Below are 14,321 nucleotides of genomic sequence, written 5' to 3'. Positions count from 1 at the left end.
ACTACGACTAAGTTAAGCTGAACCGTCCCATTTCTGGGCTTCCTCCAGTGTTTCCTCCCCACCATGCCCAGCCACTAATTCACTCTCTGTCCATCTTTCTGGATCAGCTCACCTCCTCCTAGAAGTCTTCCAGAGGAGATCCAAATTTCCCCTGCAAACCCAGAGCACTAGTGGATATTCATTGAGTCCCTCTTTTGTGCCTAGAACAGTAAGGATACAAAGATAAAGGAACACATAGTCTGGGCTCTTAAGGGAGAGTCTCCACAGTCTCTCACATTCCTGTTCTGAACTGTGACATCTTTTCTAGTCTTAAAACTAACTTCATCAAAGTCTCATTTTTGTCATTAGCTTTGGGGCACATCGTTCACATAGCAGGGTGATTAAGAGTCTAAATGTCACAGTCAGATGTATCTTGGGTTCCAGTTCCACTTCTGGGTCTTATTAGCTGTGTGCTTTCAGTCAAGTTTCTTGAGCTCTCTGAGACTCACTTTTTTTGTACATTAGGATATCTGGAAGGATCAAATGAGATCATTTCTGTACGTGTTCAGAGCAGTTCCTGGCATGTGCTAGGAGACCTGTAGGTAGCAATGTGGTCATTCCTTATACAGGTGGAGATTAGATGAGGTAATCCCTGTTTGGTGTTTAGCATGGGACCTGGCATTTCATAAGATCTCACACATTAGATGTATTATTGCTCCTTTCAGGGGTGTGGAGGATTATTATTTGTGGCAATTAGATAAAGTGCCTTAGCCTTGCCTGGCTTACAGTAAATGTTCAAATAGATATAGTTGGTCTGACCATTTCAACAATAAGACTAGATTGATAGAATAGCTCCTACTTTGGGTCTTTGAGCCTTTGAAGGAAGAAAGTAGGTCTTGTTATTTTCTTATTGCCTGTAGCTTTGTGCTTCTTCCAGAGCCTATGCTTAATGCCTAGTTTGTTATTGAAGGATCAGTTTAGTTATTTTTCATTTTGCTAGAGACAGCACTACATAAAGATGTGTTTTTTGGTGTGAAAGTGTCTTTCGGCTTGCTTTGCGTGCACATGTGCACGTGTGCTCACACACACAACTCTAATGCTTTCCTTGACCTCTCTGTTTGGAAAACCCTGTGTGGCTACTGTGTGATCCAGGAGGAAGTTTGGAATTGTCCTGTGGCTGTGGTGGCAGCCGTGGCCTGCCCTAGAGCATGGACCCTGGCTGGTGGCCAGGAGTGTATCTGTGTGCGTGTGGGTTACAATTCCAAACCAATCAGTCTGGCCAAGAGGCAGTAAAGGCTCCTAGACTGTTAGGAAGCTGAAGCAATTCATGCACCTCTGGCCCTCAGGTCCCCTAGCATCTCTCCTCCCAGGAACCTGCAGAGCAGCCAGATCTTGTAAATCCATCCATGTGGCCCTGCCTCTCCCTCTTAAGACAGAATGAAACGAAGTCACAGCTGCTGAGAGTGGCAGTGTAGCATTGGTTCTGAAGAGTTCATTGACTAGATGGTGGAGGATTTCCCCAGGCTTTTGTGAATTTGATTAGGGATGATTGGTTTTGTTTCTGTTTTTTTCCTCTTCCTGTAAGTTGTCATATTCCTCTTCAATATCCTGTTTTGCACGATGTCCTCTGAATTACATCGATTCAAGGGGTGTTTACTGAGCATATATGTAGTATGTGTATCTAGATAAGTGTCAGAACTGTAGAGGAGGCCAGGAGTCTTGGGATCTGGGGCAGGGAGAGACAGGGAGCTGCTGAGGGCCAGTGTTCCCCCTTGGACACCCTTTCTTTCCCCGTGGTTCTGCATCTCTTTTCCTAAAGAAATACCCCTGGCCTTGATGTGATTCAGGGAAACTTCCCTGCGGTCCCCTCACCTTTCCTCTTTCTCCTTCCTCACACAGGCTCAGACTTCTTCCACCCCACCTCTAGCTCCCTGTCTCTTGCTTTTTTTAGTCGTCAAGCTGTATGTTCGAACAAGCAGTTCACACTCTGTCCCATCTCCTCATGTGCGCCAGCTTCTGCCTGCTTCTGTTTGCAGCATTAACTCAGCAAGTTACTGATGATCTTCTGGTTCCAAAATCTAATGGACACTTCATGCATTCCTTTATTCCCACATACTTATTGAGGCCTCACTGTATGCTGAGTACTGTTCTGCTCTTGGGACCCACCAGTGGACACAATAATGATTCCTGCCCTCACATAGTCCCCACTGCCATCCTGGGTTGATTCAAACTCCCTGGAGCTGCTGGCTGAACTGAGCAGACTCCTCAGAATTTTGTCCTCTCCTGGCTACTGGGCCTTCTTCCTCTGTTTTCCTCTGGCCTCTCTGTCTGCACCTTCTCTGTTCTGTCACCCCAGCCATCAAGGATGCCTGAGAATGTCATTAAATTATACACATGTATCTATTCTGTACAGTGCCTGAGCACCAGTTTTGACCACTCCTCACCTTAATGTCATGTGCAATTGACTCTTCTGAAAATCGCTGGACACCATCCTGTGTCTGTTGCTGTTGATTTAGTGTAGGCCTGTGTTATCCCTTCTTGCTACTTATGTTGACCTCCTGACTGTTTTCTGTGTGGTCCGTCTTTTCTGCCATTCTCTGGCCTGTTCTCTACACTATGGCAAGATGCAATCTCTGCAGTGGAAATTGCACTGTGTCAAAAGTGCTTAAAAATCCTAAGAGGCACCTCCCCCTGTAGAATAGGTCCAATTTGCATACCTGCCATATAATGCCCTGTATGGGACCTGGCTCCTGCCAGCCTACAGCCACATCACCTTCCATTCACAAACCATCATTTTCCCCAGGAGTCATATTTCTCCTCCTTCCCTACTGCCGTGCATGTCATTCCCTCTGCCATAGCACCTCTCCTGTCTCCTTTTTGCCTGTTCATCTCTTCAAGATCCAGGCCAGTCAGAACCTCATTGGCGAAGGTTTCACAGGACCATGGGGTGGCCTCAGAACCTTATCAGAGCCCTTCTGCTGGTCTCCTGAACCCCTGAACATGCTCCCTCATAAGGATGATTGTATCAGTCAGCTTCCTATCACTATAACAAAATATAAAGAGAAAAGATTTATTTTGGCATACAATTGAGGAGGTTCCAGTCATGATCAAATGGATCCTTTACTTTGGGTCTGTGACAAGCTAGCAGATCATGGTAGGAACGTGTGGCAGAGCAAAACTGCCCACCTCATTAGGAGCCAGGGAGCAAAGGGGAGAGGAAGTGGCTGGGGTCCCACTAGCCCCTTTGAGGGCATACCTCCAGTGACCTAAGGACCTCCTACAAGGCCCCACCTCCTGACATCATCACCCAGGGACAAAGCCTTTAGTAGTGACTTTGATGGGTTGTGTATTAGCTTTCTGTCACTATAATGAGATGCCTGGCACAGGCTACTTAGGAAGTAAAGAGAGGTTTATTTTTGCTCATAGTTCTGGAGGTTCAAGTTCAAGACTGGGCAGGCCTGTAGGTTTGGCTTTCTAGTGAGGATAGTGTGTTTTGGTGAGAGTAGCAGAGGGAGAGCTCATATGTTGAGGCAGGAAGCACAGAGAGGGGAAGAGATCCATTCAAGGTCACTCCCTGAGTGTCCTAAGGACCTCCCACCAGACCCCACCTCCTAAAAGTTCCATCATCTTGCAATGTGTCACCTGAGGACTAAGTCTGTGACACATGGGCCCTTGGGGAACATTCAAATTATATCCAAATCATAGCAGGTTGTGAATGGTCTTTTGCATACTGATTTGTCTAACAGGGGTGCAAATCTTGGCTGGATGGAGTTTGGAGTGAGGGGGCCAGCATTCCTGTGTCCGGGAGTTAGGGGAACAAAGCTTGGAAGGGGAGGTGGGGCTCCCTATGAAGTCCTAGAATGCCACACAGTGGTCCTGATTTTCTCCTGGCAACAGGAAGCCACAGAGAACTGTAGAAAAGGGCCTGTGATATTTTGAGTAGATGGGTCTGCTGCCTTGCTCAATGTCTGGTTGTGGGGAGATGGCAGAAACTGTACCCAGGGGTAGTTCTTCAGTCTGCCCTGTACATGACCAGGGCTTTGGTTGCTGCCTCAGGGTGTGGGTGCAGTGGTGGCAGTGGTGGTGGTAGGGAATAGAAGTGGTTGGAAGAAAAAAAGGAAGAGAATCTGGTTCTAAGACTGGATTCATCAGCAAAGGGCCTTTGCACATTGAGACTTGGGTGAGAGGGCCTGACGCCTCTGAGGCACCAGCTGTAAGCTCAGGCAGGTGCACACTCTCCCTTTGATGTTTGGTTTTCTTCCTGAGCTTCCTTCCTCCTGTGTGAGGTCACAGTGAGATGGTAGGATGCTCAGCATGGATAGAGACTGGCCCTTCCAGGCTGTGAAAAAGCACCAATTCTTTTTAGATATTATTTAGACTCTCTTTCAAGTTAATATAATGAGATTTCATAGTAATGTATGTAACTGTGTGTGTGTGTGTGTGTGTGTGTGAGAGAGAGAGAGAGAGAGAGAGAGAGAGAGAGAGAGAGATCCTGCAGTATGGCATTTAATCATTTAATCTAAATATTGGCATTTGCCCAGACTTTGTTTTTCACTTTAGGGGTGTAGGCTGACTGGTTTGTGACAAAGTGTGGGTAGTGTTTACCTGAGGTCAGGCCTTTGGTGTTAGATTTGTATTTCCTGTTCCTCTGAAGCACTCTTCCTAGAAACACTGGCACTCTGTGTTGTCATCTCCCTTCACTTTCAAGGTGATTCTGCATATCCCCCTTGGGAATATTATTTGCTGAGCAACAGGTATGTTTGAATGCTGGAAATTTTTAATTAACCTTTTTGGTCTTGGTTTAAGTCACCTGACTCAAACCATTACCTTTAAGTTGTGCCCTCATGCCAGTGGTCCTTGTCTACTCAAGCCAAAGAACTCACACCAGTCCATGCTGCTCTGATGGTCTCCCATCCGAACAATATGCGCTGTAGTCACACAGAAAGTGTGACTACAGCGCACAGAGCAGAGTCTCCAGCCTGCCCTGGTGTCTTCTAATGCTGCTGGAATGGCACATGAACTCATCATTTCACCAGTACCCTCTGTAGAAGAGGGATGTCTGGGAACTGAGAGCAGAGAACACCCATCTAACATTGAAAAAACGTATATTCACCTTCCAGCCCCAGTTCTTTGCTCAGTTCAAACATGGGTGAAGGTGAACAACCTCCTCGTGTGCCCTTCACCTAGAAGAATCCCAAGGCTTCCTGAGAGAGTCAGCCCTGTGGACAGGCTGGTTTATGACCCTGGAGATGCCTTCATTTTGCTCCATCCCTGTGAATTCAAGGTTCATTTTTCTACCAAGCTCTAAAACACAAGCCTGGCTCTTCAAGTAAATGCAGGGATTGACATGCTGATGTTCCGAGCTGGAAACTTTCCAAAGGTAGAGAATCATTGATAATGATCACAGTAGATCACCCTCTGCCCTCTCACCCCTTCTCAAAGTGCAAACAAGCAACTGGAGGCAAATACACCTGGGCCTGCCTGCCCTAGCTTTGCCAGGTCTGAGGAGCCCTGAATAATCCTTTTATTTCCCCAAACACCAGGAAATGCCAGAAGTTCCTAGGGGATGATTCTCCCTGGCACCTAGTTTTAATGCTCGTGTGCTAATGCTTGCTTGTGATTTGTGATTGACTGACTGTCACCAACTTATCTGTAATGATTAGAATTACACCTTTTTGTGTCACTTCCTACCTTATGGAGCTAAAGTGGCTTCAAAAACTGCAGTTAAAACCCCATTGTGATACATTGGTAAGGTGGTTCTTACCTGCAGCCAAGTCTAAAATGTTACCTAATCTTAACTCAAAAAAAGTCACAACCTAAAATTCTATACTCCAAAACCTTTTTTTTTTTCTGTTTCAAGTTTTAATTCATTTTTAAAAAAATTTTTAAATTTATTTTTTAGTTTTAGGTGGACACAATATCTTTATTTTATTTTTATGTGCTGCTTAGAACCCAGTACCTCATGCATGCCAGGTGAGCATGCTACCACTTGAGCCATATCCCCAGCCTCCCAAGTTTTAATTCATTTTAAAGTTGATAATGGATCTTATCAGATGTCTTTTGGCCAAAAGTAAAAATATTTTTTCTGACCAATGTGTGTTTTTCTAATATCCACATACAACCAGTAATCTGAACTCTGCCATGTAATGCAGGAGAAATATGTTTTAGACCACATCAATTTAATTTTTTCTTTTAAGTTATGGACAGACACAATACTTTTATTTTATCCACTTATTTTTTTATGTGGTACCGAGGATCGAACCCAGTGCCTCACAAGTGTTAGGTGAGTGCTCTACCACTGAGCCACAACCCCAGCCCCACATTAATATTCTTAAAAATCATTTTGCATGAATTTTAAAAATTTTTATTTAGTTTTTAACTTCCATAAGGAATAGTTTATGAATATACTACTGTGCTAGCAAAAGAAGGAGAAAAGCTATTGGAGAAGGCCGTGAGGAGAGTGATGCGTATAAACAAGTAATGAGTTTATATCTATCCAGGGCCCTTTTTTAGAGGGATAAGGGTGTGTGTGTGTGCGTGTGTGTGTGTGTGTGTGTGTGTAGGTATGTAGGATTTAGTAGAGGGAATGCAAATTCACACACATGCATATATTTCATATAAAGCTTTTTGTAGGCAAGTAGGTCAAGTTCAACCTGCAAGTACAGGTTGCATAAATATGCAGTCTTCTTAAATTTCTAAGTTGTGGATATAAAGGAAGCCGGAAGAGCTGTCTCTAGGCTACCTCTGTTTTTTTAGTACTTGACTAACTTCCCAAATTGGGGTGTATAAAATGGCAAGTTTGAGCCATATATATATATATGTGTGTGTTCGTGTGTGTGTGTGTGTATATATATATGTGTATATATATATATATATATATATATATATATATATATATATATATATAAAACCCCAACTTCAAAGATGTTTATGATTCTTCATGTGGCCCTTTCTTAATTCCTCTTTATCCCAGCATAAAGTTTAGACTTGAACTGATGACTGTAATAAAGCAAATAATGTGATTTTATAAGCATGGCTTGGCTATTTCAGTGACAGGTTTTTCTCATATAAATACATTGCCATTTTAAAATCTGATCTAAGACTGATTGTGACTGTCAGTAGTGAGTCTGTTCAGCATGGTGATCACAGGCTTGTGGAGACTCTGTGGCCTGTGTGTTTGTTTACGGTTGCTCATTTCTCATGGAAAGGCAGTTTAGGTGAGGAAACTAGAATCTCCAGAGGTTGCTAACAGCCACACAGAAAGGTACTGTCAGAGCTCTGCTCTCTGGTTTTAGGCACTCAGTTCTTCCTGTCAGCCAGCCTCTGGTCATCCAAAATAGGGATTTTCAGAAAGCCGGAGTGAAATGCATCTTTGTCTCAGCTGTCACTGAGCAGCAGTGCGCTACAGACCTGCCTATCTGTGTCTCCTCACATACAAGAAGCTGTGGTGATCAGCAGTCCCACCAAGATCTTGGGAAGCAAGAAGTTTAGGAAACCAACACTCCAGGAATGAAAGACTAGAAGTTTCTTTTATTTAAAACATAACAAAACAAAACAACCCCACTCTTTCTTACCAATTGGGTGTAACTTTCCAATGTTTTCCTGTCTGACTGAAATTTTCCTATCCACTGCCTCAGCAGAAAGATGCAAAATCAATTTTGGTAAAGCCTGAGTGGAGATGATTTGGCTTCCTGAAAACAAGGCTGAGCTGGGGGAGAGGGGAAATTTTCCAGCTTCAGCTGGACAATTTACTTGACTTTATGCTTTCAAGGAGGAGAAATGAGTGTCCTCACTGTCAGTGGAGGGACCCATGCGCCAGGTGGGCATGGTTGGCATCCTTGGGACCTCCACCAGCAGTTCAGAGCAGAGCTGCTTCTGTAACAGATACTGCATCCTGGCCTGATCTACACATGCAGCCCCTTCCCAGTGCCAGTGAACAGATGTGTCTGCCGAGAGAAAAACAAAATAAACCTGAAGGGTTGAATACCTCCAGGGAAGCAATGAGACTGCTTTTATTGAATTCTTCTCTTTTATCTTTGGTGCTCAGCTATCAACTTGCAGTGAACGGAGAATGGACTCAGGCACTTGGAAGCCTCTGTGTACCCGTGGCTGGCAGCCAGTGGTTAACCCTGCAGGCTTCATTTTCCTGCCTGTCAGACAGAGATGATACTCAGACCTCATCTTCACACGGTGGGGAAGCAGCAATACATTTTAAACTTGTGGAAAGACCTCTCAGGAAGTTTATTGGTGTGAGGCTGTTTTTGGCATAGAAGTGGAATCAGAAAATAAAGGCTTTTTGGAGCTGGGTATAGGCAGGATCTTTAAGAAAACCACATCCTTTCGCCTTATCCTTTCCATACTTTATAAAATGGGTTATTGTTAGTATACCTTATAAGGTTGTTGAATTGCATGTGATGATTTGTGTGAAGTCCTTAGGACCATGCCCAGCACTGAGTGAGCCCTTCATAACTTTAACTCTTGTACAAAGAAACGGGTTAAATAACCTTGCCCAAGATGACCCACAGCAGACAGTGTGGAATTCAAGTCCAGCACACTTAGCAGAAAGCAGAAATGTAACCAAAACTTTTAGTCTAGTTGCAACCAAGGGCTCATGTTCATGTGCCCCTAATGGAACATGGCAAATGGAAGAGTTTTGGGATTATTAGGACTAGACAGATACGTGCAACATGACTTTGTGTTTGATGCCCTGATTGAGTTAAAATTCTAATGAAGCTTTCTCTCTCTCTCTCTCTGTGTGTGTATATATATATGAGAGAGAGAGAGGTGGCCCCTCCCATGTAATTTAGTGTTCTTCTTTGCATTAATGTATTAGCATGTTGTCACTTTTAACCTTTCGCCCACTGAGCTTGGCATTTAAAATGCTATTAAACTCAATAATGTTTCCTATAAACAGCCTTAGAGGGATGAGAAATAATTGGAATGACATTTTTAATAGGTCCTGTTTCTCCGCCCTCTGTGCTACATGAACCCAGCCAGTGCTTGCAGAGAGGGGCTTGTTAATCATTTGGTACCTGGTCTGAGGTCAGGAGAGGGTTAGGGAATGAAGATTTGGGGTTCCAAAGGGCCTTTGAAAGCAGAGAGTGTTTTTCACGCTGGACAAGTAGGATTGCTCTTTTTGACTAATGTCACCTTCTTTTTCCTCCTCTTTCTCTCCCCGCTACTTCTTACCAACCCCCTCTGGCTTCCATTTTATGTTACCATTCTATTATTTGACATATTGTGGGTTTGCTAAGCTTGATTTTGGAGTAAGTTTGTAAAACTGAGTTGACTGTTACCTTTCCTGTTTGTGTAGTTGTGAGGTCTTGGGAAACAACTTTGCCTGTCTGTGCCCCAGGGTTAGTTTCTTCATCCATAAAACAGGAAAACTGATGCTATCTGGCTCAGATATGGTAAAGTGGGAGCAAGCATAGCTACTTACAAAGAAAGATGCATGTTTTAGAATTGGTTTCTGCTACCACTTCCCATGGGGTAAGGAAGGAAAAATGTTATATCTAGTATTTTTGCCTTAATTCAGGGTCCTAAATCCTGTTCTCTTAGAATCATGTTCAGAAAACATATGTTAAGCATTCATCTGTGGTTACTAAATATCACAGCTGCTTGCAGGATGAGTTCATCAAATGGGTATTTATGAGATACCTACTGTATGCTCAGTACTGGGAGAGACCTAGGGAGGGGAAATGTGCACAGGAGTATAAGCATGAGCAGGTAGCAGGCTGCAGATCAGGTAGCTGAGCAGAGCTCTGGCTCTTTTGCTTGATTACTGTGACCAGATATCAAGCATTTATTACTTAGTGTAACTGTGTCCTCCATACCTTTTGTGGCTGCACATTGAGGATCATCATCAAGGCAGTTGAGCTCCTCTCCTTGAATTTGTATTCCCATGAAGGGAGAGACAGTTTTAAAATGAAGACAAATCCCTTAGAGTTGTCACTTGAAATGACAGAATTTCATGGTGTATAAATTATACCGTAATAAAGCTGTTCAAAAGATCTTGGACCTTGTGGAGCTGACCTTCATGTTTGCCCTCAAATATTTGATCCTCATTATTTGTGGATTTTGTTTTTGCAAATTCACTTACTTGTCAAAATTTATATATGACCCCAGAACTAATATTTGGCTTTCATGTGGTCATTCACAGATGTACACAGTGGGGCAGAAACTTCAGGTTGCCCAACATGCATGTTCCCAGCTGAGACGAAATGAGGCCATGCTCTGCCTTCTTGTTCCAGCTCACATACTGTGAACAAGTGTCCTTTTTGCAGTTGATTTAGTGCCACTTTTTTTTCTTTTTGCATTTTTTTGTGTTCTTGTTGGTATTTCAGTGTTATAAAATGGTCCCCAAATGACGTGTTGGAGTGCTGTCTCGTGTGCCAAAGCACAAGATGGCTGTGCTGTGCCTTATGGAGAAAATGTGTGTGTTAAATAAACTTGATTCAGGCATGAATTATAGTGCTGTTGGTCATAATTTCAGTGTTAAAGAATTGACCCTATACATTAAATAGGGAATTTTAAATGGAAGCACACACACAAAAAACAAGATTATATATTTATCTGCTGGTAAAAAAGTGTACAGAGGCTTTTAGGACCCTACTTCTAGGTGCAGTGTTTTAGTATTCACTGATTCCATTTTCACAGTGACTTCATAGAACATAACTATCGTGAGTAATGAGAACTGACTGTATATACAGGACTAGAGAAAGAATATATGTGAAGCTCACAACCAAGTTCTACCTTCCTCTAAAAAAAAAGTAAGTGTAATGGTTCTCAGACTTGGCCACCAGTTGGAATGTTCTGGACAGCTGGACAAAATGCCGATGCCCCTGAGGGTCTGGTTTAATTGGCTGGGGTGTGGTCCGGTCATAGAGATTTTTACAGCTTCTCCAGGATTATATTTGTAGCCAAAGTTGAATACTAGTGCTATACACATTAAATAATAACATTTCTTAGAAATGGACACCAGCCAACCTCAGGAGGCTGATGACCCATGAGCACTTCAGGGCCAGGACTGCAGGAACCAAAGTAGCAGACTCTGTGGGTTTGTAGCACTGTCTGGCACTTCCTCCAGTCTGGCCTAGGAGATCTACAGCCCAAGAGACTGCGTCCCGCTTGCTGGGCTCCTGTTTTGGGCAGAGGATCTATCTCTTTCATTCTCTCAGGAAGAAGCTAGGCACCAGAAGTAACCCCACATGTACCCTTTGCCCACACACAATGGAGGAGAAGCATTTCCCTAAGGAAGCCCTTCCACCCCACAGATTAAGAAGATGAGAACATTTTCTGAATGAACCAAGTGAGAGATATGTGCTGGGGCAAGATAGAGTGTTTGGTTAATATTTTCTGCCTGCCTGCCTTTCTCTTCTCTACTTCCTTTTTCCCATTTCTTCTGCCTCCTCTGATCTTTCCTCACAGGGATTTCAGTCTGTGAAGACAGAATTTAACCCTGAAGGAGTTAATGGCAGATAACACAGAAAGAAAGGTGGTTGGGTTAAGGAGGAGCACTATGAGTAGTTCAGACAGGGGTGCCAGAGTGGTCTGGAAGGACTTTGTGCTAGAGATGGATTTGGGTGGTTTAGGAGCTGGGCAGGTCGTAAGGAGAAGGCTGTGTGTGACAGGACAGCTTGAGTGACAGTGCTGGGGATGGCTCCCACTGGAGGCTGGGGAAACATTTACAGGTGAGGGAAGTAGATTGGGCTTTTTGTTTTTCATCTTATTCAGTGAGAAGTTACTGAGCACTTTATGCATCTGGGTTAGGTGCTGGAGAGCACATGCGAAGATAAATGAGAATCACAATCTCCGTCTTCTAGGAGGTGATGGCCTGATGAAAGCTATGTAAAAACGATAACAGAGGAGTGTGGTACTGACCTTCCAGGGAAGGACAGACCATTCCCTGGGAGCATCTAGGGAAGGTTTACGGAGGAAGTCACAGTTGAGCTGGTTCATGAAGGATGATATTCTGAGTAGTGATATGTGTGTGTGTGTATGTGTGTGTGTGTGTGTGCGTGCACGCGCTTGCAAGCAGAGATGGGGTATAGGAGAAGGAGAATACAAAATGAGAGGGGCCAAAGCCCCCAAAAGGAAGTAGTGAGTAGAACATTTCAGCTGAAACTAAGCACATCTGTTCTAAAGAAAATATAGACAATTGGACTGGAAGATATGTTGGGGAGACTGAAGAAGGCCTTAAGCACCAAAGTAATCAAATTTTGGGATGGGGGTTGAGGAAGACCTGCATGTTTGGTGCTTTATTCTCCAGAGTGCCTTCTCATGACTGATCCCATTTGGGTTTCCCTGCACACTTGTAGAACATGTTTAAGGCCTTAGCACAAATGCATGAAAAGGCTCCCCATGCATCGCCTCCTGTAGGAAGTGAATGACAGTCCACTGCAGAGCCACAGGTCTAGTTGGCTGGGGATGCTTTTTCTCTTTAAAGGAGGTTAGGCTAAGAACAGTCCCCTCTCACTGGTGTGTCCGGAGTTGGAGTGACATGGGGAGTCCGTAAGCATCTTTTCTCTATTTCCATTACTACTTTGGCCCCCTGCCCACCTCACACCATGTGCAGTCTTCTGACCTGAATATGTAGAGGAAAACCACTAGCCCCTTACTGAGGCCCTCTGGGAAAGTTACTTCCTTCTCACCTAGCCTTGGTGCCCCTCTTAGAACAGGGTAGGTGATGGTTCATAGCCCTGGCTGCACATCTGGGGATCTTTCAACAGCAGCTCAAGGTGAGTTTCACTCCAGACCAGCTAAGGGACTACAAATAGCTCCAATCTTATAGTTAAGGATGCTGAGCTCAGAGTGTGGAATTGCTGATGGCTAGCAGAGCCAACATCTGAACCCAGACAGTTCTTCAGTTCAAGCTTCAAATCCCCACATTTTGTCATCTCTCCTTTGCTGGCTAAATTGTCACAGTACAGATTTAGCTATTAATAATCAGGTGACAACCACACATTTTTCACAGCCCACCAAAAAATTGAAGGTAACTTTCGAAATAAACAAGCCAGCAGTGTGGAATGTAATGTTTTTGTCCCATACCCCATAATAGGTAGATGTGAAATTAGCAGCTGGAGTTCTCTGTTTCTGAAGCTCAGGTTTAAACTTTTGGGGTCGTTGTCCAATGTACAGGCAAAAAACAAAACAAAACAAAACAAAAAAACCAACACTGGAGAAACATCAGGTAGGTCCTAGGCCCCTTGAAGTCTGTGACCTCATCTTCTACAAAGTTGGGTGCATAGAATGAACTTAATACACACATGCATGCATGAATGAATGAATAAATGATGAATGAATGAATGACAGATTTGTACCCCTCCCTTGTGAGCTCTAAGCCTGCCAAGTGCAGCTTGTTTCATTCCATCTGCAGTTCATACAAGTCTCAATACCATCTGGAGCCCAAGGTTTTTTTTTTTTTTCCCTCTGCAGGTATTGGGAGGGATGTCATTAAAGAAAAATGAAACAAAAATTGGTGCTAACTCTGCCTTAGGTAAAACCCTTCATCCTAGAGGTCTGGGGTCTAAGATGTAAAAGAGATAGGCTCTGGGAACTGGTAGCAGACTCCATTTGTTTCTTTTGATGTGGCCAAGAAGTTAAACTGGAGCATTTTTTCCTTTGTTTTGCAGGTCACAGCCAAGACTGCCTTCCTATTTATTTTACCTCAGTATAACGTTAGCGTGCCTGCAGCAGGTAAGAGAAGCACTGGGCTCTATCTTGCCTGGTCCTGTTAACCCTGAAGGACTTGGAAAACATCCCTCTCCCCTGTGCAAGTGTGACCTTTCAGTGATTTCATCTCATCCTCCTAGTGCGAGATCAGCAAGGGGCTTCCCTCTGTGCTCCAGCTGCAGTTGTCAGAGGATAAGCACCCTGGATTGCTTCAGTGCTTACTCCTCTCCTTAGAGCCTCTAGTTGATTCTGTTGCGGACAAAACTTACAGCACCATGACCATTGATCCCTTCTCAAGAGAACTAAAAATCTTCTTAATTTTCTCAACGAGGAGGGTGGCCAGGATGTTTCACTGTGATGGTGCATGGAGATGTGCTCCGGGAACAGAGCGCTGCACGCTGACTGGATTGGGGTCGGGAGTAAACCCAGGCCCAGACACATGTCTTGACAGGACTGACAGGAAAGCCATTGACCCCAGCGGTTGCACCATAATCTGACCTGCAGTTGCCATGTGTTTCTGGGGAGCCTGTGTGGTGCCAGGTATCGGGTCTTCATAAGCAGTTTCCAGAACAGTTGTGGAGCTGTATCTCTTCAGCAGCAGAGCCAGGTGGGCACAGAGCTGGGCTAGGCTAGGCTGGGCTGAACTGGACAGAGAACTCACTAAAGGGGTA

At 44.1% G+C, this 14,321-nt stretch overlaps 1 protein-coding gene across 1 annotated transcript in view; it reads left to right on the top strand.

The window, feature by feature from the left end:
• Positions 1-14,321, top strand: part of Tram2 (translocation associated membrane protein 2) — a 76,175-nt gene that overhangs the window by 26,562 nt on the left and 35,292 nt on the right. The window contains exon 2 of the mRNA XM_015487847.2: positions 13,611-13,674. Within this exon, the coding sequence (XP_015343333.1) occupies positions 13,611-13,674 (64 nt within the window). The remainder of the gene's footprint in view (positions 1-13,610; positions 13,675-14,321) is intronic.

Source organism: Marmota marmota, unplaced genomic scaffold (genome assembly GCF_001458135.2).
Source record: "Marmota marmota marmota unplaced genomic scaffold, marMar, whole genome shotgun sequence".
In the NCBI taxonomy this organism is placed as follows: Eukaryota; Metazoa; Chordata; class Mammalia; order Rodentia; family Sciuridae; genus Marmota; species Marmota marmota.
This window is presented reverse-complemented; position numbering and strand designations above follow the sequence as displayed.